The sequence below is a fragment of the Rhinatrema bivittatum genome, chromosome 4, assembly GCF_901001135.1.
Source record: "Rhinatrema bivittatum chromosome 4, aRhiBiv1.1, whole genome shotgun sequence".
Lineage (NCBI taxonomy): Eukaryota > Metazoa > Chordata > Amphibia > Gymnophiona > Rhinatrematidae > Rhinatrema > Rhinatrema bivittatum.
In genome coordinates this window covers 484,666,386-484,684,227 of record NC_042618.1, presented here as the reverse complement: position 1 = coordinate 484,684,227, position 17,842 = coordinate 484,666,386, and the positions used below count along the sequence as shown (strand labels likewise).

The window sequence follows — 17,842 nt, the reverse complement described above, 5'->3', positions numbered from 1 at the left end:
TCAGTGTGTGACACTTTCACCGGTCCTTACACAGTCAACTGCATCAGTTTCAGGGTCCAATCCCTGCACAAGCTTTCCTAGCCACTCGAAAACTCAAATAGAAGTTCAATGTTATTTATCTTTACAAATCCTCAGGCAGGGTTTGAACCCTCCCAGCCTGGATGGAAGGCAAAAGCCCTCCCCACTGAGCCAGCAACTCAATTTCCAAAGGCTGGCTTCAGAAGTTCATCTCACAAAGTCCAAAGTCTGGCCCCATGGGCCTAACTGCCACCTCCCTCCATACCTCTGGGATATCAACTCTTCCCCAAAGGTACAAGCACCCACTGGCAGTCTCTCAAACAATATCCTGAAGTAGGCACATCCAGACAGTCACACAGCCTGTATCTCCCAGCTCACCTTCCTGGAAGTCCCACCAGTCCTCCATCTTAGCAGGAGCACCAAAGTTCCAGTCTTACAGAGCAGCAGGTAGCCTGGTCTTTCTCCTCCAGTCCCCAGCAGGAGACTGAAACTGCTGGGTTAGGGAGTCTCTTTTATACTCTGCAAACCCCTCCTCCTCTGCCAGCTGATTGGCTCTGGGGAGGTCCCACCCTTAACCTCCCACACCTGTGTTTGTCTCTATGGTTACAGGGGAAGCCACCAGTGTGTATCTTTGACTCTGTGTCACCTGGGTTTTCTTCCCCCTCCTTCTAGAACTTTGGTTCTAGGGAGTTTTTTGTTCCTGGCTTTATTCTACCTACTCAGACTGGCATAGTGACCCCGTCACACAGTGATAGAGACAAAGGGGTGAGGGGGATCAGGAGGTGAGGGGCAGTATCATTGTGAGTCCTTTCTTGTCAGTATCAGTGATAGTGAGGAGGGGGTGAGGGGGATCAGAAGGTGAGGGGCAGTATCATTGTGAGTCCTTTCTTGTCAGTATCAGTGATAGTGAGGAAGGGGTGTGTCTGGATTATGCTGATGGTAGGTCTCTCATTCTTGTGTCTGGATTATGCTGATGTAAGGTCTCTCATTCTTGTGTCTGGATTATGCTGATGGTAGGTCTCTGATGAATTTCCTCCTCTCTGGCAGGTTCGGATGGGAAATGTTGTGGAGAGTCGCTGGCGTGCGCCCCTGTTATGCGGCTGAGATTGGAGAGTGGGCCGGGTGCGGCCCGGCACTGTCACCTGGCAGCTGAGAAGGGTTTCCTGCAGTGCCACCTGCAGCACTTCAGCTCCCACTTCCTCACCTCCTCCCTTCTCAACATCCAGCGCTTCCTGGACGACGAATCCGTTGCAGACGGGATTCCCATGACGCTATCCATAACCGACACCAAGATCCATTTGAAAGTACACCTGCATCTCATTTCTTACCTATGTTTATTTATTTATTTATTTAAAATTTTTATATACCGACATTCATGATACAATCACATCATGCCGGTTTACATATAACAGGGGTGTACAATGAACAATTGAATAACCTAATAGTGTGGAAGGAAGCAGTTACAAATAACAAGGTAATAGAACTGGGAGAAGAGAAGAAGGGAGAGGATAACATTAGATATAGATATATACATTTGCTATAACATTTTTACATGGGGAAGTGGTAGAACTGGCTGGATCGAATTAGTTGGTGTCCGGGAACGCTTTTTTAAACAGCCAGGTCTTAAGTCTTTTCCTGAAGGTTGGGAGGCTGGGTTCTTGTCTAAGGTCAGGAGGGATGGAGTTCCACAAAAGGGGGCCAGCTGTTGAGAAGGCCCGATCTCTTAAGGTAATATGTCTGGTAGTTTTGGCTGGGGGTACTTGAAGAGATCCTCTGAGTGCGTCTCTAGTTGGTCTGGAGGAGTTATAAATTTGGAATGGGACTTGTAAGTCGAGTGGGGTGTGTTGATGGATAGTTTTGTATATTATGGAAAGAGATTTGTAGAGGATTCTAAAGTGAATAGGCAACCAGTGGAGATCTTGTAGGATTGGAGTTATATGGTCCCTCCTCCTGGAGTTTGTCAGTAATCTTGCAGGAGCGTTTTGTATCATCTGAAGGGGTTTAGTGTAGGAAGAAGGGAGGCCCAGAAGGATAAAGTTACAGTAATCGATCTTAGAAAAAATGATAGCTTGTAGAATTTTTCTGAAATCCTGAGTGTGGAAGAGTGGTCTGATTCTTTTCAGAACTTGGAGTTTATGGAAACAATCTTTGGTGGTTCTGTTGATGGAAGCTTTAAGGTTCATCCGGTTGTCAATTAACACTCCTAGGTCTCTCACTTGTGTAGTAGAAGGGATAGTTGGTAGATTAGAGATGGAGTTGTTGTTATCTGGGGAGATGAGCAGCAGTTCTGTTTTAGAGGAGTTTAAAACTAGGTTTAGGTTGGATAAGAGGCGTTTAATTTCGAAGAGACAGTTTTCCCAGTGATCCAATGTTTTTGTGTAAGACTCTTTAATGGGTATCACGATCTGGATGTCGTCGGCGTAAAGGAAGTGTTTGAGGTTAAGTTTGGAGAGGAGTTGGCAGATTGGTAAGAGATAAATGTTAAAGAGAGTAGGCGACAGTGAGGAGCCCTGAGGGACTCCTATGGATGCGTCCATTCGTGATGATTCTTTGTTTTGTATCTTAACCTTGAAACCTCTGTTGGAGAGAAAAGATTTAAACCATGAGAGTGCGGTGCCTGAGATACATATAGAAGCCAGAATGGATGTGAGAATGGAATGGTTGACCGTATCAAAAGCCGCTGATAGGTCCAGTAGAATCAGGAGGAAGGATTGACCTTTGTCAAGGCCCATTAATATGAAGTCAGACATGGAGATGAGGAGGGATTCTGTGCTCAATGATTTGCGAAATCCGTATTGTGATGGGAATAGGATTTTGTTTTCTTCAATGTAGTCGGAGAGTTGAGTGTTGACAACTTTTTCTAGAATCTTAGCTATGAATGGAAGATTGGCGATGGGGCGGAAGTTATTGGGGTCTTTAGGATCCAAGTTGGGTTTCTTAAGTAGAGGTTTGATGGAGGCCAATTTGAGGTCGTCAGGATATGATCCTTGGGAGAGTGAGCAATTTATGATGTCCGACAGTGTTTTAGCGATGGAGTCAGGGATGGCCAGGAGCAGTTTGGTGGGGATAGTATCCAAAGGATGGGAGGAAGGTTTCATTCTTCTTAAAAGAGCTTGTATCTCTAAGATAGAAATGGGTTCAAGTGTTTCCAGACCATTGTTGTTGAGGGATGGCTGTTGTCATTATTCATATTGTAACATGCAGTGCATATATAAATTCAAAGAAAAGTCTTCATATTTGGTACAAATTTGTATTTCCTTCCCATTATTATCTTGTGGATGGCTGCCCCATGCCCACTCACTGCCTTTCTCGTCTCTAACTCTCATTCAGGCCTGTCCCAGCCCCTCACACTGCCACAGCTGGTCTGTCTTGTCTCTAACTCTCATTCAGGCCTGTCCCAGCCCCTCACACTGCCACAGCTGGTCTGTCTCGTCTCTAACTCTCATTCAGGCCTGTCCCAGCCCCTCACTGCCACAGCTGGTCTGTCTCGTCTATAACTCTCATTCAGGCCTGTCCCAGCCCCTCACACTGCCACAGCTGGTATGTCTCTTCTTTAACTCTCATTCAGGCCTGTCCCTGCCCCTTACACTGCCACAGCTGGCCTGTCCCATCTCTAACTCTCATTCAGGCCTGTCCCAGCCCCTCACACTGCCACAGCTGGTATGTCTCGTCTCGTCTCACACTGCCACAGCTGGTATGTCTCGTCTCGTCTCATCTCACAAGCATTCCCGGACTCAAACTGATCCATCTCTTCCACGCCAATCCTCATCTTCACATACACCATGACTAACTATCATGTTTGAATTTGTATATTATTTTACACTATTGTTTACATGTTTGAATAAATAACCTGTCCTTTCTCTTCTCTCTCTGCCAAGTTCTATTCTCCCTGTTATATGTAACTGCCTTTTTCCGCACCATTGTTTTAGTTTTGTTTACGATGCACCCTTGTTTTTTATGTGAACCAGCATGATGGGACTGCGTTCTCGAATGCTGGTATATAAAAACCCGAAATAAATAAATAAATAAATAAATAAATAAATAAATAACTCTCATTCAGGCCTGTCCCAGCCCCTCACACTGCCACAGCTGGTATGTCTCGTCTCTAACTCTCATTCAGGCCTGTCCCAGCCTCTCACACTGCCACAGCTGGCCTGTCTCTTCTCTAAATCCTATTCAGGCCTGTCCCAGCCCTTCACACTGCCAGAGCTAGCCTGTCTCTTCTCTATCTCTCATTGAGCCCTTTCCCAGCCCCTCACTCTGCCAAAGCTGGTCTCTCTCTTCTCTAACTCTCATTCCCTGTACCTACCCGGATCAGTCCACACGCCTACGTTTATGCATCCCTGCCAGCAGGTGGAGACAGAGAGAAAAACTTGACCGACACTGCTATTTATTTATTTATTTATTTTTCTATACCGACATTCGATATGGTATATCACATCGGTTTACATATAACAGAATGTCTAAGGCTGGCCTTAATGACAAGATACAGTATAACATATTACATAAGAACCTAGCTAACTATATACAGCAGGTTAACTGATAGTATAATGAAATAACATGCTTGTTAACTTAACTTATTACAGAATATATTCAGGTTTAGGTTAATTATGTACAAAGGCTGCTACATAATCCCTAGTGCCACCTGCAGGTCCTCAGTATTTTCTGTCTCTAGCAGATGGCACAGAGTGCGGATCCTGCAGTTCTGCTGTTATTTCTTTCCCGGGTTTTCTTTTGAGCCTTCCTCCCCTGCGTTATTTTTTTTCTCATTAGGATTCCTTGTGGGTCCTACACCGTCTGGTAGAGGTGGACGGGCTGGGGCTTGTTAACCCCTTTGTAGGCCTGTCTGTGTGCCCGGGGGGTGTACATCTGGTTGTCCAGATCCTTCCCCTCACGAGGCCGCCTAGGAGGCTGCAGGTTCTCAGGGATTTTTTTTGTTCCCCTGTTCCTGAGCCTACTTGTTCTTTTTTATACAGGTTTTTAGGAATCAGTGCAGTGTTGGAGTAAAGTTTAAAAAAAAAAAAAGGTCGATTCAAGCAGATGGCGGCTCAGCTCTGCGGGCGACTTTCCCCCTGGTTCCCTGTAGGATTAGCTCCGTGGTGAGGGAGGATTTTATTTCTGGTTTTTTCCTCCAGTTTTTTACCTTGTGCGGCAATTATCACTTTCCCTCCCTCAGCATGACCCGAGGGACTGCGTGATAAGCCTGTGGCTCGGCGCGCTCGCATCTTAACAGGGCCGGCCTCTGTGCCCCTTGCTCAGAGGGCGGGAAGGGCTCTTCCGGAGCTCCTCCACCCGCAAATCTACGTCCATGTTCTGGCAATTCGGCAGCTATTTTAGGCCACAGCTCTGTCCGAGGTGCTGTTTCTTCCTCTGAGGGTACAGGAACGGCGGCCATTTTGGATATTTTGGCGACTGTTCCCACACCATCGGGGAGAGTGGGGGAGGGTCTGCCGCATTTGTCCCTCGCCCATTCCGACTTCGGGGCCGATCAGGGGGGGCTGGAGGGGGAGAAAATCGCACATCTGCCTGGTGCTGCCGCTGGCTCTGAAGGGATTGGGGCAGTAAGAATGTTCGGTATATAAAAACTTTTAAATAAATAAATAAATAAATAAATAAATAAATAAATAAATAAAGCCTCTGTATCGCTCCATGGTGAGACCGCACCTTGAATACTGTGTACAATTCTGGTCGCCGCATCTCAAAAAAGATATAATTGCGATGGAGAAGGTACAGAGAAGGGCGACCAAAATGATAAGGGGAATGGAACAGCTCCCCTATGAGGAAAGACTAAAGAGGTTAGGACTTTTCAGCTTGGAGAAGAGACGGCTGAGGGGGGATATGATAGAGGTGTTTAAAATCATGAGAGGTCTAGAACGGGTAGATGTGAATCGGTTATTTACTCTTTCGGATAATAGAAAGACTAGGGGGCACTCCATGAAGTTAGCATGGGGCACATTTAAAACTAATCGGAGAAAGATCTTTTTTACTCAGCGCACAATTAAACTCTGGAATTTGTTGGAGGAGAAGTCCATTACCTGCTATTAATTAAGTTGACTTAGATAATAACCACCGCTATTACTAGCAATGTTAACATGGAATAGACTTAGTTTTTGGGTACTTGCCAGGTTCTTATGGCCTGGATTGGCCACTGTTGGAAACAGGATGCTGGGCTTCATGGACCCTTGGTCTGACCCAGTATGGCATGTTCTTATGTTCTTACTCTACCACAGCAGGCCTGTCTCTTCTTTAACTCTCATTCAGGCCTATCCCAGCCCCTTACACTGCCACAGCTGGCCTGTCTCTTCTCTAGCTCTCATTGAGTCCTTTCCCAGCCCCTCATGCTGCCACAGCTGGTCTGTCTCTTCTCTAACTCTCATTCAGGCCTGTCCCAGCCCCTCACAATGTCACAGCTGGCCTGTCTCTTCTCTAACTCTCATTCAGGCCTGTCCTAGCCCCTCACACTGCCACAGATGGTTTTGTCTCTTCTCTAACTCTCATTCAGGCCTGTCCCAGCCCCTCACACTGCCACAGCTGGCCTGTCTCTTCTCTGTCATTCAGGCCTGTCCCAGCCCCTCACAATGTCACAGCTGGCCTGTCTCTTCTCTAACTCTCATTCAGGCCTGTCCTAGCCCCTCACACTGCCACAGATGGTTTTGTCTCTTCTCTAACTCTCATTCAGGCCTGTCCCAGCCCCTCACACTGCCACAGCTGGCCTGTCTCTTCTCTAACTGTCATTCAGGCCTGTCCCAGCCCCTCACAATGTCACAGCTGGCCTGTCTCTTCTCTAACTCTCATTCAGGCCTGTCCTAGCCCCTCACACTGCCACAGATGGTTTTGTCTCTTCTCTAACTCTCATTCAGGCCTGTCCCAGCCCCTCACACTGCCACAGCTGGCCTGTCTCTTCTCTAACTGTCATTCAGGCCTGTCCCAGCCCCTCACAATGTCACAGCTGGCCTGTCCCGTCTCTAACTCTCATTCAGGCCTGTCCTAGCCCCTCCCACTGCCACAGCTGGCCTGTCCCGTCTCTAACTCTCATTCAGGCTTGTCCCAGCCCCTCCCACTGCCACAGCTGGCCTGTCTCTTCTCTAACTCTCATTCAGGCCTGCCCCAGCCCCTCCCACTGCCACAGCTGGCCTGTCCCGTCTCTAACTATCATTCAGGCCTGTCCTAGCCCCTCACACTGCCACAGATGGTTTTGTCTCTTCTCTAACTCTCATTCAGGCCTGTCCCAGCCCCTCACACTGCCACAGCTGGCCTGTCTCTTCTCTAACTGTCATTCAGGCCTGTCCCAGCCCCTCACAATGTCACAGCTGGCCTGTCTCTTCTCTAACTCTCATTCAGGCCTGTCCTAGCCCCTCACACTGCCACAGATGGTTTTGTCTCTTCTCTAACTCTCATTCAGGCCTGTCCCAGCCCCTCACACTGCCACAGCTGGCCTGTCTCTTCTCTAACTGTCATTCAGGCCTGTCCCAGCCCCTCACAATGTCACAGCTGGCCTGTCTCTTCTCTAACTCTCATTCAGGCCTGTCCTAGCCCCTCACACTGCCACAGATGGTTTTGTCTCTTCTCTAACTCTCATTCAGGCCTGTCCCAGCCCCTCACACTGCCACAGCTGGCCTGTCTCTTCTCTAACTGTCATTCAGGCCTGTCCCAGCCCCTCACAATGTCACAGCTGGCCTGTCCCGTCTCTAACTCTCATTCAGGCCTGTCCTAGCCCCTCCCACTGCCACAGCTGGTCTGTCTCTTCTCTAACTCTCATTCAGGCTTGTCCCAGCCCCTCCCACTGCCACAGCTGGCCAGTCTCTTCTCTAACTCTCATTCAGGCCTGCCCCAGCCCCTCCCACTGCCACAGCTGGCCTGTCCCGTCTCTAACTATCATTCAGGCCTGTCCTAGCCCCTCACACTGCCACAGATGGTTTTGTCTCTTCTCTAACTCTCATTCAGGCCTGTCCCAGCCCCTCACACTGCCACAGCTGGTCTGTCTCTTCTCCATCTCTCACTGAGCCCTGCCCCAGCTCTTCACACTGTCACTGTCAGGCTCTCCTCTCATGTGATCTTGTTCTTTCCGTGCATTTACACAGGATGACTGTCCCCGGGAGAATCCCGCAGCCCCTGATCCCACGCCGGTAACACTGCACATTGAAGAACTTTTTCTGCAGCGTATTGATGACTGCTCCTTCAGCATCAGAGGTGCGTCACGTTCATTCATCCTACTGTTTTTCCCTTTTCTTATGCCCAAACTCCTTGTTTCTTAACCTTTTTCCCTTTGTATGCTCTGAATTGTGCTGTAGCTGTGCTGCGCTCATATTTCTGTATTATTTTACATTTATTGACTGAGAATGCCAGACTATGATAGAAACATAGAAATGACGGCAGAAAAGGACCAAATGGTCCATCCAGTCTGCCCAGCAATCTTGTGGTAGTTTGTGCTGTGCCATGTAGGTTACCCCATGCTTATCTTTTTCCCAGACCATAAAAGTCAGGGCTCTCATTGGTTGCTGTTTGAATCCCGTTCCCCATTACCCCTGTACTTATCAGTTTCCCACAGTAGCCCTCGTTGATTGCTGTTGAATCCAGTTCCCTGTTAAGCCTTTCCATTGAAGCAGAGAGCAGTGTCTGAGTTGCATCAAAGTATCAGTCTTATTGGTTAAGGGCAGTAATCGCCACATCAGCAAGTTACCCCCATACTTATTTCCCCAGACCATAAAAGACGGGGCCCTCGGTTGCTGAACAAATCCAATTCCCCTTTTCCCCCTGCCGTTGAAGCAGAGAGCAATGATGGAGTTGCATCATCAGTATCAAGGCTTATCGGTTAGGGGTAGTAACCGCCACACCATCAAGTTCCTGCATGCACACTTTCCCTCATTTCCATCCTTTAGCCTTTAGGGTTCCACAATGTTTACCCCATGTCCTTTGAATTCTCTCACAGTTTTGGTTTTCACCACCTCCTCCGGAAGGGCGTTCCAGGCTCCACCACCCTCTCCGTGAAGAAATATTTCCTGACATTGGTTCTGAGGCGTCCTCCTTGGAGTTTCATTTTATGACCCCTAGTTCTACTGATTTCTTTCTAACGTTTGCACATCATTAAAACCTTTTAAGTATCTGAAGGTCTGTATCGTACCGCCTCTTCTCTTCCAGGGTGTGCATATTCATATCCTTCAGTCTCTCCTCTTAGGTTTTCTGATACTCACCCCATACCATTTTGGTAGCCCTTCTCTGGACCGCCTCCATCCTGTCTCTGTCCCTACGGAGATACGGTCTCCAGAACTGAGCACAGTGCTCCAGGTGAGGCCTCACCAAGGACCTGGACAAGGGGATTATCCCTTCCCTTTTCTTACTCGATATTCCTCTCTCTGTGCAGCCCAGCATCCCTCTGGCTTTAGCTATTACCTTGTCATATTGCGTTGCCGTCTTCAGATCGCCAGAGACTATCACCCCAAAATCCCGCTCTTGGTCCGTGCACATCAGTCTTTCACCCCCCATGTCATTCCACTCTTTTTTTTTTATTATTGTATTTTTATTGCTTTTACTTATTTACAAAGATAATCTTTGCTCATAAAAACAGAAACATGAATTCTCTCACATTTTCATAATTTTTTTCCATACAGAAATGAAATAATCAAATGTTTAGACCACAATCTTGTCAAAAAAGGGGGGTGGATATTATTTTAGGGAGTCAACAAAATTAAAGATAACAAATCTACTGAAATCAGCCTAGCAGGCTAATAGTTTTACCCCTCTAATATTAGACTTGGTTTTATTCATGGTTCTCTTTTGGAGAGAAGGTTAAACAAGCCTTCTTTCTAGACTCTAGGAAAACTCTTAGCTGTTCCGGGGCATAGAATATATATATATACATCTCTATTGTAAGAAACGACACATTTGCAGGGGGATCTTAGAAGAAACTTAGCCCCTATCATGTTTGATTCCTGCCTCATAGAGGGAAAGGCTTTCCTCCTTTCCTGCGTTATCTTCGATAAATCTGGGAAGATTTGAACACGTTGCCCCATGAAACTTTCTCCCATTAACAAACTCACATCACTTTCAACAACCAAGGAAATAAGTAATGTTGCTCTCTACAGAGGATTCCAAGATATCAGTTAAATTATTTAAATCTAACTGTGGCTGATTCTCCTCTCTAGATTTATTATATGGGAGAAATTAGCAATGGTTACATGGAATAGACTTAGTTTTTGGGTACTTGCCAGGTTCTTATGGCCTGGATTGGCCACTGTTGGAAACAGGATGCTGGGCTTGATGGACCCTTGGTCTGACCCAGTATGGCATTTTCTTATCTTCTTATGTTCTTAATAGATTTTATTCACAAATGGTATATGCTCATTTGGTATTCTCAGTACCTCTAACATATGTTTCCTCAGTGTTACTCCCCTATTATCTTAGGGAAGTTCAAGATTCTGAAATTTAATCTCCTCAGTCTATTTTTATTTTATTTATTTATTGTTATATACTGACATTTGTTCTGCGATATCTCATCAGTTTACATTCAGGTACTGTAGGTATTTCCCTATCCCCAGAGGGCTTACAATCATACAGGTCAATACAGTAAAGTGCGGCCGCGGTTACCCTGCTTCTAACCCGCTTTCTACTCACAATTTGGCCGCGTTAGTCCAACCCGCGATTCACTATCCCTTTTAACCCATCCGTACCGCCTCTTTAAATCAACGAGAAACCCCTTCCGCCCGCGGCACGTATATGAGATGTAAACGATCGGATTAGCTATTCCCTCCCATACAGTAACGCGCGCCCCGATTATCGCTTTTTAAACCTGCAGTTTTGCCGCGCATTTAACCTGCTAACTTACCGCCTACCCTTACCCCTGCGTTAGAGGCAGGGGTAAGGGTAGGCGGCAAACTTTCCCCCAGCCCTCGCTCACCTGCCCTGGCCGGTGAGCGAAAAAGGGGCAGTCCGGTCCTCTCTACCCTCCTCCCGAAGCAAAGAAAGCAAAAAAGGAGAAAAGCGACATGTGAAGTGTAACTTATTTTTCTTGCAGCCCTTCTCCGGAGACGCACCGCGGCTCCCCTGCCTCCCGGGGACAGCCGGCGGCGAAAAGACAGCCGGCAGCAAAAGACAGCATGGGCCCTCTGACACGATCGCTCCAGCTGCGGCCACTTCTCCTGCGTGCATTCAGCCTGTGCGTGCAATATGGCCGCTCAAGGCGTGACATCACTACGTTTGGCGTCACGGCGTGTGACGTCGGCGTTCGCTGATGCACTGCCTTGAGCGCCCAAATTGCATTCATTCACCTTCGCCGGTGCTCAAGGCAGTGCATCAGCGAACGCCGACGTCACACGCCGTGACGCCAAACGTAGTGACGTCACGCCTTGAGCGGCCATATTGCACGCACAGGCTGAATGCACGCAGGAGAAGTGGCCGCAGCTGGAGCGATCGTGTCAGAGGGCCCGTGCAGGCATCCATCTTCGCCAGCGGGGCCGCTTTTGCCGCCGGCTGCCCCCGGGAGGCAGGGGGCAGCCCCCGGGAGGCAGGGGAGGCGTGGTGCGTCTCCGGAGGAGGGCTGCAAGAAAAGTAAGTTACACTTCACATGTCGCTTTTCTCCTTTTTCGCTTCGGGAGGAGGGTAGAGAGGACTGGCAATCCCGAGCGTAGGAGAACCGTCCACTTCCTGGTACCTGTCATTTCAAATGTCATTTGAAATGACAGGTACCAGCGCACCCAGGTTACTGTATAGGCGCTGTATAGCACTCAATACAGTAAAATGGATTGCGCGGGCCTAACCCTTCTTGGATGTGGCTTGCATTTGCAAGCTATTTAAATACAGTATCGAGCAGTAGGTGAACTGGACTGTGTGTGTGGCAAACGTGGGTGCGCCTGGCACTAACGCAGCTCTTCCTACTGCATCGGCCCGTAAGTTTGTACCTGAGGCAATGGAGGATAAAGTGACTTGCCCAAGGTGCGATAGTGGGACTCGAACTCTGGTCTCCTGATTTGTAGCCCACTGCTCTAACCACTAGGCTATTCCTCCTCCTTTTTGATGGATTCCACTTTTTTATTTACCACTTGCTTGTCTTGGATTAATGCTTGACAAATATTTTGTGTCAACTTTACTTCTTCTTGCAAAGCGGTTATCTTGTTTGTATTTTCCTGTAACAGATTATCATGTTCCTGGGAAACTTTATGCAACTTCCCATATAACGACTTTAATTGCCTCGTAAGCCCCTGAAAAGTGGGGCCAAAGGAGGCTACCAACTCCCATAGGGAGTCTAGAATAACTTTGTCCGGCTTATGGAAGCCCTTGCACACTAGACCTCCCTGCAGACCTCCCAGTTCTTCCACTGCCGTGAGTCCCCCAACTTCCTCTGAACGAGGTAACTCACCACCTCCACCAAGGCCTAGCAGGATCGGGGCCACAGCGCCTAGTGTTTCGGGCTTCCCGGCTCCTCTGCTGTCTCCGGACCACTCCTTACAGCTTCCACTCCCTCTGACTTGTTCACAGGACTCTTTGGTTCTGTTTCCAATGCCGCGGTTGTTGAAGGAGATTGCAGTCCTGGCGCAACCATGTTCTGCAAGTCAGAGGGGCTAAGAGATGTTTCCCCAGATGCCAACGACGCTCCCAATGGTGTTTCATCAGTGGGGACTTTAGCTTCCCCAATTGAGTAAAGTGTGGTAAGTTCAGGGATCATTCGTTGTCCTGGTAGAGTCGGGGGTATGGTGGGATACACCCCTACTCGTCCTTTTCTCTTAGGCGGCATTACAAATTCTCTAGAAGCAGCTTAAATTCAAGGAAATCCTCGAGCAACTCCGGACCACCGCTGCTAGCCTGCCGCCATCTTGGCTCCACCCCCCTCTTGCAGACGTCATACCGCTCTTTTGGATTACCGCATCCCAGATGCATGATTCTGCACTTCTTGGCATTGAATCCCAGTTGCCAAATCTTCAACCACTCTTTAAGCCTTCATAAATCCCTTTTCATTCTCTGTACTCCTTCAGGCATGTCCACTTTGTTGCAGATTTTAGTATCATCCGCAAATAGACCTTCTATTCCTTCTGCAATCTCACTCAGAAAGATATTGAACAGAATTGGTCCTAATACCGATCCCTGTGGCACTCCACTTAACACCGCTCTCTCTTCAGAGTAGGTTCCATTTACCATTACATGCTATCTCTTTCAGTCAACCAGTTTGTAATCCACTCCACCACCTTGGCGCTCACTCCAAAGCTTCTCATTTTGTTCACAAGCCTCCTATGTGGACCGGTATCAAAAGCTTTGCTGAAATCCATATAGATGACATTGAGCACTCTTGATCCAATTCTCTAGTCACCCAATCAAAAAAATCTATCAGATTTGTCTGACATGACCTTCCTCTGGTGAATCCATGCTGCCTCGGGTCCAGCAACTTACCGGATTGTAGATAGTTCAGTATCCCAGAATATGTTTAGCAGATAATTTTTTCCTGTTCATTGTTTTCACCCAGGTTATCCAAGTTATTTCTACCCTGTTCATTGTAAAACAAGTCTCTGTTAATTTCGCTAGTTGTAATGTAAACTGAAGTGATAATTAATCTTGTTAATTGAACCTCGGTATATAAAAGATATAAATAAATAAATTAATAAATCCTTTCTTTCAGCAGCGTCTCCATTAATTTTCCCACCATCGAAGTGAGGCTAACAGGCCTGTAGTTTCCTGCCTCCTCTCTGCTCCCACTTTTATGAAGCAGGACCACAATCTTGTGGCACCACTCCTGTCTCCAGGGATCTTTTGAACAAGTCATTTAGCGGACCTGCCAGGACATCTCTTGAGTTCTCATAGTATCCTGGGATGTACCTCATCTGGCCCCATGGACTTGTCCACATTCAGTTTTCCTAGCTCTTTCCATGCATACTCTTCTGTAAAAGGAGTTGTGTCTAACCCATTCCCTTCTATGGTCTTGTCAACCAGCAGTGCTCCTTCTCCAGGGTCGACTTTAGTGAACACTGAACTCAAGTATTTGTTTAATATTTCCACCATTTCCTGGTCTGTCTCGATACATTGCTCCTTGTCACCTTTCAGTTTCACTAAACCACTTCAAATTTTCCTTCTTTCTCTGATATATCTAAAACATGTTTTGTCACCTCTCTTTATCTCTTGGGCAACCTTTCTTCTACTTGACCTTTTGCTTTTCTGATATCTTTCTTCATCTCCCTCATTTTCACCAGATATTGATTCCTATGTTTCTTTTTTTTTAATGTTTTATACTTCTTGAACGCTGATCTTTTTGCCTTTATTTTTGCAGCCACCTCCTTTGAGAACCACATTGGTTTCTTTTTCCTTGAGCTTTTGTTTTCTTTTCTAACATATACATTTGTTTCCCTTCTAGTAGCTCCTTTTAATTTAGCTCTTCTTGGACTTCTTTTGTGCCTTATTCAGCTGACTTTTGTTATCCCCATTTCTTGGAGATTTGGAGGGTGACATTCCAATTTCCTTTTGCCACCCCCATCATCTAGTTTAAATGCCTTATGGCATAGGATTTGAATTTATCACTTAGAATCTTTTTTCCTGTCACAGACAGATATAAGCCATCTTTGACATAGAGCTATTTATTGTTCCATACATGGCTCCAGCCCCCAATATATCCAAAACTTTCTTCCTTACACCAAGTTTTGTGCCATGCATTGAAGTTACCTATATGACTTAGCCTCTCTTTCCCCTTTCCTGAAAAGGCAATAATCTTTGCCATGTGACTAATCTGCTTTGCCAGAATCTGGAAATCTCTCTGTACCACTTGGATGTTGTTTCTAGCAAGGTCGTTTGTTCCCAGATGGATGACAATATCAACTTCCCTGTACATACCCAGATCAGTCCAGACTCCAAGGTTTTGCCTCCTTTCTAGCAGATGGAGACAGAGAAATTTTCACAGCCACCGGCATAAAACTTGGTGTACCACCTGCAGTCCTTCAGTATTTCTCCAGCAGATGGAGGAGGTGCAAAACCTGCAGTTCTGAACCTCATTTTAAAAAATGTTTAAAAAGGAAGGAAAGATAGATTATCCCAGGACAAGCAGGATGATAGTCCTCACATATGGATGACATCATCAGATGGAGTCCTGGTACGGAAAACTTCTCTCAAGAGTTTCTAGAAACTTTTGGCTGGCACTGTGGGCCTACTGAGCATGCCCAGCATGCCATGAGATTCTCAGCCACAGGGGTCTCCCTTCAGTCTCTTTTTTTCCGCCTTGCTGTAGCAAAGCAGTTCAGGAGCTCTGGAAAAAGAATTCCCTCACATTTCTCAAGGGAAGAAAACTTTTTCATTCACATTTTCAGTCACATTTTTCTCATAATTGAGTCTCCCTTCGACATAGTCTTGATGAGTACATTTTTCAGATAGTTTTTGATCGATTCCGGTCACCTCACTGTTGATTCCCGCCGGTCATCGACCGTTATTAGGTCATAATATAATGGCCTCGGGGTTTTAAAAATGTCTGGATTGCAACCGGATTTTGTCCATTACTGACCCACATTATGTATGTGTTCTGTGCCTGGGATCAAGCCACAACGTCCGGGCTTGCTCAACCTGTGCCCAGATGACACCGAAGGGCAGGCGTGCCCGTTTGGATAAGATGGAAGAATTGTTCAAAAAGATTCCATCGTCATCGTCGACGTCGTCCCCAAGAGTAACACCTCCCTCGGTAACTAAACATCGAGGTGAAACACGAGCCGATGACCGTCCGTCACCGGCACCATCGATATCATCGATAGCATCGTCTTCAACATCGAAGAGTCATCGGAACAAGAAGTGGCATCGCCATCAACCCAGCGGATGGTAAACCATCGACGTCAGGATCGAAATCCATCGAGCTGATGCCTAAGAAGGTCCATGTACTAGAGCCAACTCCACCGGCTGTACACGAGAAACCGCGGCGCTCTCCACCGGGCTCGGTGTCAGAGGATGTGCCACCACGAATCATTGTGGAAGTGCCAATAGCGCCAGCAGTACCTTCCCCAGTGGCAGTGGACACTGCCCCGATTTCAAGGGAAGAAGTGACTACTTTCGTCCAACAGGCCGTCGTCGAGGCTCTAAGGAACCTACAGCCTCCGACAGTGCCATCACTACCGGCACTGACACCGGCATCGGCATTGGAACAGTCAATTTTTCAGCCTTTGCTGAATAGATTCGATGCCTTACTAGAAGCCTTTCCTCCGACACTGACACCACCGATTCCATCGATGCAGCCATCGACGCCGATACACCCACTGGTGGCTCCAGCCATCCCGGTTCCCAGATCATCGGAGGAGGACGGGGGAGACTCCGATTCTGCCCCAGGACCATCGGGGCTTCATCGACATCGAGTTCCGAAGACACCCTTGATGCCTTTCAAAGACACATCGATGAGGAAACAACGAAGAAATAGATGCCCAAAAAATCTTTGCCAAATCTTTATTGGGTGGAGACGTATTAATTAAAATTGCCCAATAATTAATACGTCTCCACCCAATAAAGATTTGGCAAAGATTTTTTGAGCATCTATTTCTTCGTTGTTTCCTCACGGCTTTGTTAGATCGCCTGCCTTGCTGTTTTTTGGGAAAGACACATCGATGCCAATCCATCCAGGTCCATCGGGGAATACAAGGCATCGATTTCTACCGATGCCATTGAGACCCATCGATTCCCATCGATGCCCTCACTTCCAACGATGCCAAAACACATCCCAACAAAAGCTGTGTTTAAATCAAAGCATCATGTCCAACCAGAGGACACTGACTCCCCTTATCATCCTCAATATAAACCTTGGAAGGATGTTGACATTGACACGGAGTCAGAGGAACTGCAATCAGAGCCCTCTCCACCAGAGGAGAGAAAGAAATCCCCTCCAGAAGATTTGTCATTTACAAATTTTATCAAAGAAATGGCAGATACAATTCCCTTTGAATTGATCACAGAGGAGGATACTAGACATAAAGCTCTAGAAGTACTGCAGTTTGTGGATGCGCCAAAGGAAATTATGGCTATCCCAATCCATCAAGTCCTCTTGGAATTGCAACAACGAAAGTGGGAACATCCCTGCTCAGTCCCAGCAGTGAATTGGAGAACACATGCCACTTATTTAGTGCAGCATGCTCCAAGGTACCAGAAACCCCAACTACCTCACCATTCGGTAGTTGTAGAATCCGCTCAGAAGACGGCTCGGAAACAAAAACCTCATTCTTCTGTTCCACCAGGGAAGGAGCAATGATTCTTGGACATCTTAGTGAAGAAGGTCTATCAAGGGTCCATGCTGGAAGCACGTATTGCAGCATACCAGCTGTATGACACAATACCAAAGGAACTTATGGAAACAAGTACAGGGTATTGTGGATAACCTCCCACAAAAACATCAACTACCTTTGGCTACATTGGTTGACAAAGGATTAGAATCTGGCAAACATGAGGTGAGAGCAGCTTATGACGTGTTTGAAACATCAACTCGTCTATCTGCCTCTGCAATAAATGCGAGAAGATGGGCCTGGCTCAAGGCTTTGGACCTCAGGCAGGAAGTCCAAGAAAGGCTTGCAGATCTCCCTTGTGTTGGTGACAATCTTTTCGGGGAAAAGATCCAAGCTACAGTATCTCAGTTGAAAGACCATCATGAGACTCTCCGGCAGCTGTCAAAATTGCCAGCAGATCAGACAACTTCCCTAAGATGACCAACATGCAGAGACTCGAGGCGACCCTTCTACAGACCTAGAAAGTTTTACCCACCTGCCTCTTCAGCACATCAATACCGTTCCTCACAGAGAGGACGTCCATGTCAGCCGAAGCAACAAAAGACCCAGCCACCACCCCAAACCTGAAGGGGCCTACAACTTGGTCTGGATTCGCAGTGGTGATGCAG

General features: G+C 47.1%; 1 protein-coding gene across 1 annotated transcript in view; it reads left to right on the top strand.

Annotated features, from left to right (window-relative positions):
* The window catches only part of UHRF1BP1L (UHRF1 binding protein 1 like), a 373,911-nt gene that overhangs the window by 318,728 nt on the left and 37,341 nt on the right, over positions 1–17,842 (top strand). Inside the window, exons 18-19 of the mRNA XM_029597381.1 lie at positions 1,066–1,322; positions 8,100–8,208. Of these exons, the coding sequence (XP_029453241.1) occupies positions 1,066–1,322; positions 8,100–8,208 (366 nt within the window). The remainder of the gene's footprint in view (positions 1–1,065; positions 1,323–8,099; positions 8,209–17,842) is intronic.